General features: G+C 40.3%; 1 protein-coding gene across 32 annotated transcripts in view; it reads left to right on the top strand.

Moving 5' to 3' along the window:
* The window catches only part of PALM2AKAP2 (PALM2 and AKAP2 fusion), a 523,331-nt gene that overhangs the window by 297,277 nt on the left and 208,989 nt on the right, over positions 1-17,065 (top strand). For 13 of the 32 annotated variants that reach the window (XM_074016831.1, XM_005581112.5, XM_015436870.4 and 10 more), the window contains one exon: positions 3,831-4,526. The exons of 14 other annotated variants lie outside the window; for them this stretch is intronic. In XM_074016831.1, coding sequence (XP_073872932.1) covers positions 3,831-4,526 — 696 coding nt within the window. Of the gene's footprint in view, positions 1-3,830; positions 12,652-17,065 lie in introns of those variants that run through there. 5 more of the 32 variants (XM_074016856.1, XM_074016853.1, XM_074016855.1 and 2 more) reach the window with 2 other exon arrangements.

Here is a 17,065-nt window from a genome sequence, read left to right as displayed (position 1 = left end):
TACTTCTCATATTCGCTTTTCTTTCCTCCACATATCACCTGCTCTAAAACATCATTTACCACCACAAAATACTCCTTCTCTATCCGTATTTCACAGTTTTTACTCTCTCTCCCACGAAACTCCTTTCTCATCAGTGTATATGTGGATGTACTTAACCTTTCCAGCAAAGAACTTTTCATCATCCTCTCTCCTTTCTTCCAGTCTCTGATTCTAGAACAGGCAAAGATTAAAATGAGAGAAAATTGGACCAACAATGATCCCAGCATTCTCATTGGGTGGGCAGAGGGATAGGGACATCTGTAAACATCCCCTTGGTAATAATTTGTATTTTTATCCTATCACATATAGATATAAAAATAGAAATATTTTGTTCTATATTCTGTATTGATTGCAGGCCAATGTGTGGATTTGATCACAGATTACTGAATGTTTGCAGAATAATTATTGTACCTACAAACTAACAATTATTACTTTCCTTATTTATAACTATGTCCCACGAGTGTTTGTTCATAGTGATAAGATATAATATTCGAATCCCAGACTGTGCTTTTTAAAATAAGTGTAATATTTTGAGAACAGGCTTTTGGAGTCCATGCAAATTTTAAATACCTATTCTATTCCTCTGATGGCACATTTTGTGAGAAATCAGGAACTAACTGAGATAAATGTTTATTTGGATACACTGTCATTGTGTGTGCCCATGCACCTCTATGACAAATATTGGTTGGCCTCCCATTGAGTCACTTGAAGAAACTTGAGATCTTTACGCTGAACAAGTGAAACTTTCAAAATGGATCTGATGAAAACCAACTATGGGATTTTGTTTAATAATCTTTTTAGTTAAGTGTTAACCAGGAACAGATTGTATCTTATTATGCAAGCAGATGGAACAATATCATCACTGTTATTATTTCAAACAAGTTCAAACATTAATTACTGTGTGTACCGTTTCATTGGTGTCATATTATACCAACTATTTGTTACTAGATTACAACAATCATATTAGACTCTTGAATTATTAGCCTTTGTTTCACAGATGTGTATATTAGGTACCTACTATACAAATGGCTCTAAGGTAGGTGCTGACAGGGAGGGGGCGTCATGGATAGGTGTTGGGCAAGAAACTAACCCTCAAAAGATCCTAAAAATCTATGAAGCTGATGAAACATTCCCACAAATAATTATACAGCTGAGTGGTAATTGTTAAGAGCCTTCAGAGAAGTTTAGAAAAAGTATTGAGAAAATTTTAAGAAGAGGGCCGGGCGCGGTGGCTCAAGCCTGTAATCCCAGCACTTTGGGAGGCTGAGGCGGGTGGATCACGAGGTCAGGAGATCGAGACCATCCTGGCTAACATGGTGAAACTCCGTCTCTACTAAAAATACAAAAAAAAACTAGCCGGGCGTGGTGGCGGGCGCCTGTAGTCCCAGCTACTCGGAGGCTGAGGCGGGAGAATGGCGTGAACCCGGGAGGTGGAGCTTGCAGTGAGCCGAGATCGCGCCACTGCACTCCAGCCTGGGCGACAGAGCGAGACTCCGTCTCAAAAAAAAAAAAAAAAAAAAGAAAATTTTAAGAAGAGAAGGATGACTTAGAGATGGCAGGATCAAAGAAAGTGTATGGAAGAGGAGGCAGTTGACCTTGGCGTTAATCAATGGGTTATATTTGGATATGTAGAAACTCAAAACAAAGGCATTTCAGGAGAAGGGAATCTTAACAAAAGCAGGAGATATTTAAGTCTGGGATGGTGTTATTTGGTTGTGCTAAAGGGAAAACGAGCACTAGAACATATGGTTGAAAAGAGAGTTTGGATCTTCTTAACACAGGGAACTTATTCAGAAAGAGGTGGGGACTCAAGACAATGATAAGCAGACACGGGCTAGATCTCTAGGAGTCTAGAGGAGCAACAGGAGGCTATCTAGGCAGAGGGACAGCAGACACACGAATGAGCAGCCGTGGGAGGAAGTTGAGTGTCCTGGGAATAGTGAGAAGTTGTTATGGCCACAATGTGTTAAGAATGAGAGAGCCCGCAAGACAAGACTAGAAAGGAAGGTTGCAGACACATCCTGAAGGGAACTATATGCCATGATGGGGAGTTTGGTGTTTATTTTCTAAAGACAGAAGAAACCAACAAAGGGTTTATGACTCAAGTAACTGTGGGCAGGATGGAGCACAGGCTGTCAGGGGTCGGCAAAATTTTTGTATAAATGGCCAGATTTTAACTATTTTAGACTTTGTGGACCATATAGTCTTTGTCGCACATTCATTGTTTTCTTTCTCTTTTCTCTTTCCTTCCTCCATCTTTTCCTCCTTTTCTCCTCCTCCTTCTTTTTTTTTTTTTTTTTTTTTTTTTTTAAATAAACACAACCCTTTACAAATGTAAAACCACTCTTAGCTCCTCTGGCCATACAGAAACAGGGTCAGGCTGTCTTTGGCCCTCTGGCCACAGTTTGCAGTCTCCTGGACTAGAGCAAGAAGACAGAAGTGTTAGGTGAAATAAAAAACAAGGCTGTTGTGCGGAGAGCAGAGGAGAGCCTGAACTAAGGCCTTGGTGATAGAAATGGTGGTGAGGAGATGGATGAGATATATCTGAAGTAGAATTATTTACTGTCAGTGAGTGTTTGGCTGTAAGAAAGTAGGAAGAAAAGAACAAGTCAGACGTGATTCTCAGGCCTCTGGCTTGAGAGACTAGGTAGCAGTGCTGCTGTTATTTGGCACGGAGACTGTGGAATAGTTTTGACAGAAGAAGCTGGAGTCAGTTTGGAAGCTGCTGAGTTTGATGGGTTCATGGCACATCCAGATAAAGGGCACTTGGAGCCTGGTGGCTCTGTGGGCCTGGTGCACAGTTTCTTCCCATCCGGGAAGCCTATGAGAAACCAATTTGGAAGTATGAGGTGTCACAAGAGTCTATAGGACAGGAAAGAGCTGTCCTTAGCAACCCCAGACTGGCAGCAAGATTTGGGATGAATTAAAAAGGATACAAGACTGAGAGGCAGGGGCAAGGTGAGGGGGAGACCAGGTAGGAAGTTCTTCCAACAATCTAGGGAAGAGGAATTGAATGTCTTACATTGAGTAGTAGCAATGGAACAAAAAGAAGACAACATATGGGAAAGCTATTATAGGCAGCAGGACTTGGCACTCTGTGCATGGAAGATGAAAGAGGCCTTCTGCGATCATTGTCTTCAAATTCCAGTGTCCTATTGTGATGTTACTTCTGTCTTGTGCTTTTCTTAGTTCTTATGTTAGGTACCTAGCTTAGTGACTGAAGTACTCACCGGGCACATAATATGAATGCTCTCATGCCTTTTCAATTGTTGAAAATATTCTATTGTATAGTACAGTGGAGGATAGCCATTTCCCACCTTGAAAAACCTTTGTGGAAATGTAGAGAAAATGAAAACACTTGATGAAAGAGGTTTTTTTATTTATTTAAAATTTTGGAAGTGGAACACATTTAAACCAAGGGTTTGTAAATTGTCTGTCAGCTGGGGAAGGCCTCAATCAAGGTAATTTGCATGTTGCCAGCCTCCCTGAAATTCTTCACACCAAGATCTAAAGTCTCTTGTGCCCTTATTTTAGCAGATCTTCCTTAAATGTGTGAGTGCCATTGAGATATAGCAACTGTGCATCTGTCTTCCCAGTGCATTAAACTGCTGTGTTAAAATACAGATATAACCACCTTTGTTTACAGTGCGCACCTCACTCTAACACTCAAGATGCTTGGCAGTTAGAATAGAAAGGGCACAAAATCTTTTTTTTTTGTCTGTTTGGCAATTAACCATTCACTGGCTTTTTTTGTTGTAACATGCACTTCCTTTCTCTTGTTTTCATTCAAGCTGTGTACGCCATGGAAATTAATGTGGAGAAAGACAAACAAACAGGAGAGACCAAGATTCTCTCTACATCTACCATTGGCCCAGAGGGGGTTCATCAGAAAGGAGTCAAAGTCTATGATGATGGTACCAAAGTAGTGTATGAGGTGCACTCAGGAGGCACCGTAGTAGAAAATGGAGTGCACAAATTAAGCGCAAAGGATGTAGAAGAGCTTATTCAGAAGGCTGGACAATCAAGCTTAGGAGCAGGGCACGTGTCCGAAAGGACTGTGATTGCAGATGGGAGTCTCAGCCATCCCAAGGAACACATGCTCTGCAAAGAAGCCAAGTTAGAAATGGTACATAAGTCTAGGAAAGACCATTCTTCTGGGAACCCAGGGCAGCAGGCCCAAGCCCCCACCGCTGCAGGGCCAGATGCAAACTTGGATCAGCCAGTCACCATGATTTTTATGGGCTACCAAAATATCGAGGATGAAGAGGAGACAAAAAAGGTGCTAGGCTATGATGAAACCATCAAGGCAGAATTGGTCCTCATTGATGAAGATGATGAGAAGTCATTGAGGGAGAAGACAGTGACGGACGTGTCCACTATTGACGGGAACGCGGCTGAGCTTGTGTCCGGGAGGCCAGTCTCAGACACCACAGAGCCCTCATCCCCAGAAGGGAAGGAAGAGAGCCTAGCCACAGAGCCAGCCCCAGGTACCCAAAAGAAAAAGCGCTGTCAATGCTGTGTTGTCATGTGACCACTTCTTTCTTCTCCTTTCTTCTGGGCAGCCTGTACTCTCCATCACTCACGTAGACCTCACTGTACCACTAACTGCAATACTGTGAACTGGAAGCAAACACCTGCCTTGCCTTGCAGTTGGATTGCTTTGATCTCTCTCATTTTTTTCCTTTTCCTCACCTGAGAGACAACGTGCATGTGTGTGCTTCATTCTCTCCAAGAACTTGCTTTTCCTCTAAACCTTTCCTTGTGTCTTCAAGAGTGAATCACTTCCTTCCTGCTCGATTGGAATGGACTCTTCGTATCAGCCAGTGATATGGTAGCCTTAACTCACTTGACTGGAATTGAACCCATTGGCACTGGGGGTTTCATTTTGTAGTGTGTTCCTGTAACGTAGTCACACACTGCCATGTCCCTGGTTTCTCACTTGCCTCCTTTGCTGTGGATCTTTGTTTTTATATCTTGTGTGGCAAAATGCTGTTGGCTCTAGCCGGTTGCTAGTGTAGCCAAAAGTGGACCTTACTTAGTCTGTCTGATCTAGGGTGATGCTTTTTGCTGCCTTACATAAGCTTCCAGATTACAGTATTGTGCATTCGTGACTTTCTTTCTGTTAAAACTGAAATGAAGTCGATGTAGAAGAACCCAGAGCTTGTCACAGCTGAAATGTAGGGACTGATTCCATAACCTGCCCATCAGCGGTTGTCTCTCTTTCTATGGTTTAACCGATGAACCCTTTATATAAGAAGCACCATTTAAAAATTTCTAAGGACATGAAACAAACATTGTTTGAAGCATCAGTAGCAATTGATCTCCAAACTTAGGCAAATTCACAAGCCTTGTTTCTATTCTCTTAAAAAAATGTAAATTTTTATATTGTTTCTTTTTTCATGGACATTTTCTTGTCATGTTAATCTATTTTCAATGAGGGGATCATCTTGAGAAGTATCTTTGCAGTGACCATATTTTTAAAACAGTCTTTCCAACATACAGTGGTTGCCATGATGCTCCCACTTCATCATGGATGGTGCTGTAATGCATTAACTGTTCATCTCATGCCCGGTTGATTACAAAGCCTTGCATCTGTACTCTTTTCTTTCTGGCCCCATGAGAAAGAAAATGTTTTAGGTAACTTCAACTTGTAGGTTTATCTGCCCTTCAAAAAAAAAAAAAAAAAACTTTAAAAAACTTATAAAAATTAGGAAAGACCTGTCTTTTCAATGTTAAACACTTAATTTCATAACAAATATTGAGTGGCACATAGCTGAGCTTATTAGGGCATTGTTTTTGTTTTTAGCTTCTGGAAATTCCAGAAGAGCAAAGAATATTTTTTATCTAGAACACAATGAACAGTTTTTGAAATACCTTCTCAGCACTCCCCCAAAGCAAAAAGCCACAAATGTAGTAAAACCAAAGGGAAACAATTTAATAAAGTAACAATAATATAGTAATGAAATAAAGATATAACATAACTGGTTTTAATAAGAGTTATCTTAACTTTATTTGCCCAAACATTTATAGCATTGTTATGAATTATTCATAAAGTTATGTCCCATAGTATATAGTTTTGAAAAAACATATGATATACTACATCAAGTCTAACTTCTGTGGAAAGTAGATCAGAAAAAAATAAGATAGTCTTGAGAGAATTTTATTATAGAAGCTGTCTAATTTGACCTATTTCGCTTACTCAGTGCTAAATATATATATTTTTTAAATTTCCTGGCTTGAAATTATATTTACTTCAATAGGAAAGGTAAAAACATCAGTTTTTACTTTTCAAAGTTAATTTTCTGAAATAATTGCATTTTAATGAGCACAAAATGGGTCGCTTTATTATACTCATTTTGTTTACACCTATATGTAAACAGAAAAAGTTAAAGAAGAGAAAAATAAAGGAGCTAAGTTCTGCTGTTGAAGATTATTTCATCCAAGGCTTGGTTTTGAATAACTGAGGGAAATATCTCTAAATCTCAAGTTCATCAAAACAGCTGCAATGGAATAAAACTGCTCTTTTATCGAGAAACCTGGTTTGGATGCCTATAAATTGCGCTACTCTCAGCTTCATTTTCCTGAGTACATGGTCGTTGAAGCATCATTTAGACATCACATAAAATGGCCTGCAGATAAACCTGTTTACATAGAGGGAGAACACAGTTTCAATGTCTTGGACAATCTGTTATTTTAATGATTTACTTAAGAAAGAAACAATCTAAAAGTTTACCATAGCTTATCTTTTTTACTCACTTGGGGATTCAAGCTATTCAATGTGAGTTTTAAAAATGTAAGCACAGTTAGTGAGTGAAATGGTAGAATGTAGAACCCTTGAGCTTGCTGGTTGATAAACAGAATCAATCTTCCAGAACAGATGATTCCCTGAAGGGACCTACCCTTGCCTAAGTGAACTAGTTATTCATAAAGAAAATGTTCTGCCCATCTTACTACAACACTACACACAAGAACTAAAAGATTAATGATTATCTGTATTCTCTTCACTAATTACTATTATGGGGGGATAATGATTAGCAAATTATATGAATTCGAGTTCTCTCTATACTTTTATTAGTAAAGCTTATGATTTAATGGACTTTGAAGTAAGATGTGTTACCTTTATTCAAGCTATTTGTAGCCACAGTAAATGAAGGTGTGTTTGAATATGGCATATATATTTGCATATATCCCATCATTTTCCTGTCATAATGGGGGATTCAGGCTTAGCCAGTACTTCTACGGGATGAGACCTAAAATCTCACCTATAGCAGCAAGTAACTACCCTTCGTGATGATAGTGTACATGGAGCTGTGATTGTGAACATGCTGCCTTTCCTGCTGCCGTTGGCATTCTCTCTATAAATTTTATTATGTGTGGTATCACACTCTCCAAAAATGCAGGGTATTTGGTTACATAACCAGACTGATGAAAAAATCAGTAATGAAACTGCAAAACCACGATCTTTTTTGAGCTAATGTTTAGTTGGGCTTTCCTTTAAAATCATATAATCAGGCCGGGTGCAGTGGCTTACACCTGTAATTTCAGCACTTTGGGAGGCCGAGGCGGATGGATCACCTGAGGTTGGGAGTTCGAGACCAGCCTGACCAACATGGAAAAACCCCGTCTCTACTTAAAAAAAAAAATAAAAATACAAAATACAAAATTAGCCAGGCGTGATGGTGCATGCTTGTAATCCCAGCTACTTGGGAGGCTGAGGCAGGAGAATCGCTTGAATCTGGGAGGCAGAGGTTGCGATGAGCCGAGATGTGCCATTGCACTCCATCCTGGGCAACAAGAGCGAAACTCCTTCTCAAAAAATAAACAAACAAATAAATAAATAATCAGTTCCCTTTAAATAGAAGGAGGAGAAAAAAAAAAAGGAGGGGTATCTCATTTGTATATAAATAGATTTTCAATGGCATTTAATGAAAGATTCTTTAATGGTTAAAATGATAAAGATTAATTCTACATATCTTGAAAAATCTTAATGACTTCTCTATTCTTAACTTCTTAAAAATATTTTCTTTCTTTTAGTGTGCAATAAGACAAACTAAGGGGAATTTTTTCAGCTTGTGTCTCTTTTACCCGTATTATTTTCCTTACATAAGCAAAAAAATAATAATTGCCTCTAAAACTGATTTGACAATGTCTAGTGACATCATTTAATATTGGTGATAGGGAGGAAGAGAAGGTAGGGAATGCCCTTATGGCCAAACCTAAAACACAGTTTCCTTGAGCCTTCTGAGCAATCTTAGAATTATTCAAAACTTTCGGGAAACTCAAATTCTATTAATTTGATTTGGTTCCTTTCTGAAATGTTAATAGACATGTATTTGCTTAAAATGTCTACCTATTCCATTTAATTTCCTGCTGATAAATGTATTTTATCTATAAGCAAGTAGAATATTTTGTTTTGGTTAGGGTCAAGTTTTTATAAAAGGAGGGGAAGTATATAAAGAGAGTTTCCTAGAGATACAATATCATCTCTGGAGCAAAATGTTGAGGCCAAGTGTAAAAACAGACTATTTCTCTTTACTTCCTGCAGAATTTCATTTCAAGGGACCACTGCACACCCTTGAAAATTACCATTTATTTAATGCCAGTTGAACCAATGGTAGCAAAAGAGGAGGGAGGGAACATGGTCATAGAGACAAAATCTAACTACTATACCAGGTCTTCCTTTGTAAGAAATATTAGCCCTGTCAATATAAAACGCAGATGGACATAGACAGAATAAGCATCAAGGACTTTTTATTATTGACTTGAAATCTAGAAGCTCAGTTATCTCTGTTCATCCCTGGACCCACTGGAGAGTTTTACTCACTAACAGGTCCTTTCCTGGAAGAAATAATCTCATCTCCTGCAATATTAGTTTACAACAAAAATCATTCCAAAGTGAGCCATTTCACATTGTATTTTTGCCATATGCACATTTGCTACTGAAACCATAGATTCTCGGCATATGTAAGACATAGGTGTTTCAGAAACTTCATAAATACACAATCTTTCGGGTGCTCCTCAATTTCTTAATCAAGGTGTATAGAACTCCAGTGATTAGGATAGAACCTGAAAACATCCTTTGTTCTATTGGATAGTACAACACAGCAAGAGCACAGAGTTATTTATATAATAAAACAAGTAATGAGGAAGATGGGATGTTTGATTCCTGCTACCACCAGTTCACTTCACAAAGGCCTTCTTCTGGTATTACCAGGAAAACTTTCCTGCATTTTCTAGGGAAAAAGAAAAGTCGTTTATTAGGAGCACAATGCAGATATGTATCTGTGTTTTCATAGCTTCAGCAAACTTCTTAATAAAATTCCCATTTCAACAAAAACCAAAATACTGATTGTTTGAATGTAGAAAGGTATAGAATAAAGACTACATCCTGAAAGTCGCAAAGGGGAATTTTACCAGGGCTCCTTAGACCAGCGCTCCCCGCATAATTTTTATATAACTTAAGTAAGCCTCTGCTTCCCCTCTCCCTTCTAGTCTACCATAAGAAGGTCGGAACTGTCGCACGAAAGAACTTGCTTTCAATATGAAAATATAATATGTAATTTTGGGGACTGCAGACTTTCTGCATCAAAGATCTGGACAGCCTTAACTTTTATAAAAATAATTTTTCAATGTTCTCTTTTACTAAGCAGGAAAACAAGATGTTTTCTGAAATTAATGACTTTTTCTATTTTGTGTCTGTTTTCTAAGTTTTTACAGGTTGAGGTATAAAGGGTTGTCTTCTCCTCATATTGCCTCTTCATAATCACCTGGGGCTATTTTTTGCAAGTCACTGCATTTTTACAAAAAAATTAAATAAAAAGTATATCTCACAAATCATAAAATTCTCCCTAGACTTCAGACAGTCCTTCTGGAGTGAAAGAATAGAAATACAGAAAGAAAAGAATTACAGGGTGGCTTTCTTTTTATTTTCCTATGGTTAATGTACTGTATGGTATATATGTTTACAGAATGTATCTGCCTTGTGATGTTAACAAAATGAATGACAAAAAAATAGTACTGATGTGCCATTTGACAGTTTGCCTTAGCATCACTGTTTATGTTCTTCTTTTCTGTCCTTTAAAAAAAAACGCAGGTTGTATTCCAAAGCTGTATTAACACAACATTCTCTTCCCCACTCCTACCCAGCCTTTTTCAGAGCTGTGAGTTTCATTACAGGAGCATTGAGGCAGAACCTTGCAGGTGTGGTCCAAAGGGGCTAAAGTGGGCATAGGTTGGGATTTACTTCTGCCTGTCTACCAACCGAACGCGTGTCTGTGTTCTCATACGAGCCTGCAAAATCACACCCTGCCTTTCAGGGAGACAGGCCACATGGAGCGCATGACCTCTTGCAGTCATCTCCTCACAGTCCTTCCCACTGTGAGAGAAGGAAACTTGCAGACACCCAACTGGGTCTGGGAGCATATTTTTAAGCACAGCTGGCATTGCTTGAAAAAGCAAGAGAGATGGACTCAAATTCTATGATTGAGCCATGACTGAGGAATGTGCCCATTCGTTATAGTCTAAGATGAGTAGGATGATATGGGTGGGAATAGGAGTGGCTGTAGAAATGGAATATTTTACATTTATGTATTTTTTTAAGGAATAGTATTTTTATAATGAAATCTATATGCATTATGGAGCTTGAGTTTGAAAACACCCTTGATTGACTGAGCTATTTCTTCATTCCATTAAAGGTAACATTCTGGGGAGTCCTATAGCACTAGGCCAAGCCTTGGGGGCATGAACAAAGGGCCTATCACTTGGCCTTGCACTGCCATTACATGAGATCCAGTGTTTCCAAATAGGCATTGGTTGGAAGATCGAGCTTTCTACACCTGCCATTAGGTAGATTAGATAGACGACTTGATAGCTCTGTGGGCTATACCTTTAGTAATATATAATAATCTTTGGGAAGGAGATAGCTATTTTAAATGCAAGCAAAGCCCAGAAACTATCAAAGTCTAAATCTTTCACATATTTAAGGAGTAATTGCCACATTTGAGGTTAAGGGACCACTCACTCTGGTGCATTTGAGAAAAATATATGAAACGGTGAGTCAGAGCCCTCTGACCATCTTCAGTCTATACATAAGCAGATAAACCACCAACATAAATCTTACAGGAGCCAGACGTGGTGGCTCATGCCTGTAATCCCAGCAGTCTGGGAGGCCAAGGCAGGAGAATAGTGTGAGCCCAGAAGTTCAAGACCAGCCTAGGCAACATGGTGAGACCATGTTGTTTAGTCTCTACTAAAAAATACAAAAATCAGCCAGCATGGTGGCGCACACCTGTAGTCCCAGCTACTTGTGAGACTGAGGCAGGAGGATCGCTTGAGCCCAGGAGGTGGAGGCTGTAGGGGGCCGAGATCTTGCCACTCCATTCCAGCCTGGGCAACAGAGCAAGACTCTGTCTCAAAAAACAAAAAACAAAAAACAAAAAAACAATTATCAGATATTATTGGCCTTCTACATAACACAGGGCTGCACCGTATTTTTAGAGTTAAGTAGATACAGGAAAAGATTGTCTTTATCCACAAAGGAGATTCTGAATTTTTAGAGTTCCTGAATATTTTCCCCCAAGTTTCTGTCAAATTCCTGAAGTCCCATCCCTATCACACTCAGTTTTCTGAAGCTCTTCCCCAACACCTGCTCCTCTGTCTCGCAGACAGAGTTGTCATGTCTCAGAAACTACTCACCACTCTTGTGAGACTCTTTTCCCAAGCATCATCCTTCCTCAGGATGAGGCCTTTTTCTACTACCCAAGAGATCAAGACCCTTTTTCTAACAAGACAAGGTTATATCTACTCCATTTTTCAAGAGAAATAACCCCTCTGGTTCCCATGCAAATCGTTTAAATTCCTTCATCACCAGAATCTCTCCAACAGGCCCAACTCCAGCCCAGCTGTGAACACTGCTGTCATGGAGACAACTCCAAAAATGAAAGAACTATGCAATTGCCTGAAGGTGCTAATGGAGAGCCAGTTTACTCTAATCTCTTATTACTAAGGAACCTCTCGGTTTTGAGATTAAGTGGGCAGGGAGACATCCAGTCACTTAGTTTTGCAATGACAGGTCTTGATATACACACAGGCCACCAGGCAATGCCTGATCCGAACTATTCTGTATGTAGCTCCAACTCCAATTCTGTGATACCCTATTCTGGCAGGTGGGAAGAGTTCTATTCTTTGCAGGGTTCTGGAACATTCTTTCCTCCTCTCAAGCTCCTGACTTAGGAGAGTCAAAATCATACAGGGGTTCCAGAAAATGTTGTGTCTGATGCAGCTTTTCAGTGAATGTAGGTTGTTGGTGAAATTTTCAGCTTTAGCATCTCACTCGGGGTGAGTGACGTCTCTGTAAATACTTTCATTTGTGGTTGGTTGGTGGGGGTGGGGTGGGAGCCTGTCGTGCTTACTCTGAATTAGCTTACTGGGCTAGCTGCTGTACTTTGTAACCTGAAGTGTACTTTGACTGTTCTGTTTCCTTCAGATGAAAAACAAAATAAAAACTGACTTCAGAAAAGACACTGCCAGCGACAGCTGATGCTGTACTTGTAGCTTCTCTCTGTTCCTCTGTACAGTATTAATAGACAATAAACTGCCTTTTCACTGCATCTACCTCTGTGTGTCTGTGCCCTGATTCTTTCCCCTTCTCACCTGCCACTAGCGGACTTCAGGCCAAACTGTGTTGGGAGCACCTTCTGCTGTTCACTAAAACTAAACACTAACCCAGTGCCTCTCAAACTCCAGCGTGCTTCAGAATCACCCGGGGGTACCTGTTAACATAGTGGAAGCTTAGTCGCACCTCTGGAACTCAGATTCCGATTCCCAGGTGGGGCCCAGTAGCATGCATTTGTAATAATGTCTCCAGGTGATTCTGATGCATTGGTACCTGGACCACCGGTTTGGGTGCCCCTTAGTGGGAATCCTCATGGCCCACCTGTTGTAGTTGGTTTCTACACTAATCCAATTTCCCAACATGTCCTCCCTCTAACCCCGTTTGCACGTCTCTCTCCACACCTGTCATCCTTTTCTTGTTCCTTGCAAGCCCCCAGCAGCAGCCCAGACCGTGATCAAACTTGGGCTGCCCCTTAGGCTAAGTGACAGGGTTCATCTGGTGCAGTCTGCTGTTTAAGAGCATCTGAAGACACATGGGGACTTTGTTTCTGTTGGTCACCTCTCTTTACTTGGAACAGGGTCAGCAAAGTTTTTCAATAAATGGCCAGATAGTTTTGGCTTTGTGGGCCAAATGATCTGTTACAACCACTCAGCTCTGCTGCAAAGCAGCCATACATGACATTTAAATGAATGAGTGTGGCCATGTTCCAATAAACTTTATTTACAAAAACAAAGGCTGGGTCCGATTTGGCCTATGGGCTTATAATTTGCCAACCCCTGGCCTCAAACAGGGCCTGGTCCATAGTAAGTGCTCAAAAAAAAGTTTCAAAAAAATTATCGCATGAAAGAATGAATGAAGAGTAAATGTGATGCCTACCACCTGCAGAGCTGTCACAGAAAATGGTTTTCTTTGAGGATATTAAGTAAATGAATCAGTTGGGAGTTCTCATCTGGTTGGGTTTTATGGTAGTTTTTTTAATGTCTTTATGCATGGAGGGTAACTTTAAAGATGGAAATATGAATGGTGTTTTATAGATTGCTCAAACTGCCAGGTTAAGATTGACAGGAGTTTCAACCAATAAAAAGTGGAGGAAATGCAAGAACATCTTGTCCTCGTAAAAAGTGCTGGGGATACCAGAACTGGGTGCTCCCTATGTACCTAAGCATTTAGTGCAGTTGTTTGTGGAGCTGTGTTTTGTCAGATTCATCTTACACAGTAAATGGCAGGGCTTGCTTTACATTATTCTCTTTGTTAATTGAAATACTTTTTAATGTGTAGGCATGTAGGCTGGAACCATGATAGCACATTACACATCCTACAGTTCTAGAGCATACCAACGAGTTCAAATGTAGGAGCATATGGAAAGTCGTGTGCTTACATTCATCCCTAGTGTTGTTGTGAAGTTAAAGGAAATCATATTTTTAAAAGCACTTTGTAAGCTGGAAGTAGATGACAAATGTTAGTTTAGTTATAATGAGAAAGTGTCTGTTCCCCAACCAGAGGCCTCATCCTGCCCAAATATAGAGATTATAAGCTGTTCAGGTGTGTTTCAGAACTAGTATAGAAAGGGAAGCTTCTTTGCCCTCCTTTGGATTTGTGACTGCTGTTGTAGTACATTCAACCTTATGAAATTGTCATTTTGTAGATCCATAATACTGACTATTGACAGTTCCATATAGTTCAACCTCATAATTCTATTCTGGGGAATTATTTCTCATCATGGTGGGCAAATGATTACCAGATGAACTCTAAATGTAGCAGGAGGAATTAGATGAGAAAATTAGAACTTTGGAAGGGAACATAGTTCAGTACTACCAAGTAGACCTAGGCATTTCACCTGATAGGGTAGGATTTCCTTTAATCTCACATCAACCTTGTAAGGTAGCCATTGAGATTATTGCCCTTTTATACATGACGAAACTGAGTTATAGGGATAGTAAGGACTTTGGCTAATGTAGCAGAGCTAAAAATCTGTGTGGGGTGGAGGAGGGCCAAGTTCCGATCTCAGCTGTCTTCACTTCCTCCCACACGGAAGGCTATGTTATGAAAGTGGTGTGGAGGCCAGATGCAGTGGCTCATGCCTGTAATCCCAGCACTTTGGGAGGCCGAGGCAGGTGGATCACGAGGTCAGAAGATCGAGACCATCCTGGTCAATATGGTGAAACCCCATCTTTATTAAAAATACAAAAATTAATCAGGTGTGGTGGTGCATGCCTGTAATCGCCGCTACTCAGGAGGCTGAGGCAGGAGAATTGCTTGAATCCAGGAGGTGGAGGCTGCAGTGAGCTGAGGCTGCACCACTGCACTCTAGCCTGGGTGATAGAGCAAGACTCTGTCTCAAAATAAATAAATGAATAAATAAATAAATAAAGTGGTGTGGAGATGACCCTGAGACTGGAGACAGAAAGATTTAGATAATGAGGTTATTTATGCAAGAAAGACCCAATGGCACCAGTTCTTATTTTGCACCTTTACCGACTCAAGCAAATGCTCTGTTAATTATACCACCCCTGGAGGCTGGGAGGTGTCTCTACAGCACTTCCTTACCAAAGGTGAAGCAGAGGGTAAAATCACCTTGTTTTCTTATCAGGAGTCCTGTTGTTCTATTTGACAGTTTTTCCTTCGCCATTCATAAAAAGGATTAACACAATTGACTGAAACAACTCTATAAAGTCTAGGAGTGGCACGTCAGTCTCTGAACAAGCAAAGGTAGTTTTGTTATTGTGGCTGATGATGGTATTATTATTTCACCACTGTCGTAACAGCTAAGAGGAACAGCTGCCCTATGGCGTTATGCAAATACCTTTTGATCTAGGCTATATCAGCCTTCTGCAGCTATTAATAGACTACTCCGTCTCCCCAGCAGCCCCCAAGCCCTAGCTCCTGTCCTGCTTTTCTCAAACAGTATCAAATCTTCCATTTTATCAACAGCACAAAAAAGCAAAGGTTTGCTATTTAGAAGTTAAGGTTGCAAGATCTTAAGTGATCACATAGGGCAGAAGTCAGAAAATTGTTATGCAGATTCTGGGCTGAATCTGGCCTATACTTAGGTTAGTTTACCTGCACAGTATTTAAAAATCATTTTGAATTCATTGCCAATAATAATAAATTAAGAGAGTTCTTATTTTAAAAGTATATTTCCGACTTCTCTTGAGAATTCAGTCTCTGGCAATAATAGCCTGTTCTCCCCACTGGCAATTTTCTGGAGCTGATGGTGGTTGCTAACCTTAGCGGAGCCATACTCCGTTGTTCATCACCACCACCAGCACCAACACCACCACCTCCTATTATTCTTACCACCTTCTATTATTCTTTTTTTTTTTTTGAGACGGAGTCTTGCTCTGCCGCCCAGGCTGGGGTGCAGTGGCCGGATCTCAGCTCACTGCAAGCTCCGCCTCCCAGGTTTACGCCATTCTCCTGCCTCAGCCTCCCGAGTAGCTGGGACTACAGGCGCCCGCCACCTCACCCGGCTAGTTTTTTGTATTTTTTAGTAAAGACGGGGTTTCACCGTGGTAGCCAGGATGGTCTCAATCTCCTGACCTCGTGATCCGCCCGTCTCGGCCTCCCAAAGTGCTGGGATTACAGGCTTGAGCCACCGCGCCCGGCCACACCTTCTATTATTCTTACTCCTGGCCCACTTCCTTTGTATCACCTGCCTGGCCCCTATTGGCATTTGAGCGTGTGACCCCTAATCTATCATCATTCACTCATTTTATGGCTGGGTCAAATAAATACTAGATGGAAATGGAACTTACCCTTAGCAAGATAACAGCAGAGTCAGAACTATAGTCCCCTGAACTCTTCAGAAGAATGAGCCTTTGTACTATGTTGGGATTTGAATCTTCTGAGGGCATTTTTAGTTTTGAACAGGCTACAAGCAGAAAGCTAATGCCAGAATCTAGTGCTTTTGCTATAGAAGAACCAATGTAACTTATATAATGATGAATTAACTTTAGGTTAAATGAACAATGTAAATTTTTAAGGAATTTTAGGGTATCCTGTGTTTCCTGGTAAAAAGTTTCATTCCCAGGAAAATAAACAGAAACTTTGTGGTCAACACCTCAGTAGTTCTGGAGGCTTCATGTTCCTTCTTAGCAAAAATAACAAGAGGCAAAGCCCACACGTATTTAAATTGAAATGTGATCTTCCCTCCCTTCCTAATCCTTAGTCTTTGATTGTGTTCCTGAGGTCATGTAGTTATAGAATACTACTATTCTCTAATGTTCACTTTTTTATCTTCCTAAGAGCAATAATCCGTACAGAAGTTTAATGATTCAAAGGACTAGTGAAACAGAGATCTTACTCCCAGGGCTTGTCATAAATCCTGGTCAACATGGTGAAACCCTGTCTTTATTAAAAATACAACAAAATTAGCTGGGTGAGGTGGCGTGTACCTGTAGTCCCAGCAACTCG

This window comes from Macaca fascicularis, chromosome 15 (assembly GCF_037993035.2).
Source record: "Macaca fascicularis isolate 582-1 chromosome 15, T2T-MFA8v1.1".
Lineage (NCBI taxonomy): Eukaryota > Metazoa > Chordata > Mammalia > Primates > Cercopithecidae > Macaca > Macaca fascicularis.
This window is presented reverse-complemented; position numbering and strand designations above follow the sequence as displayed.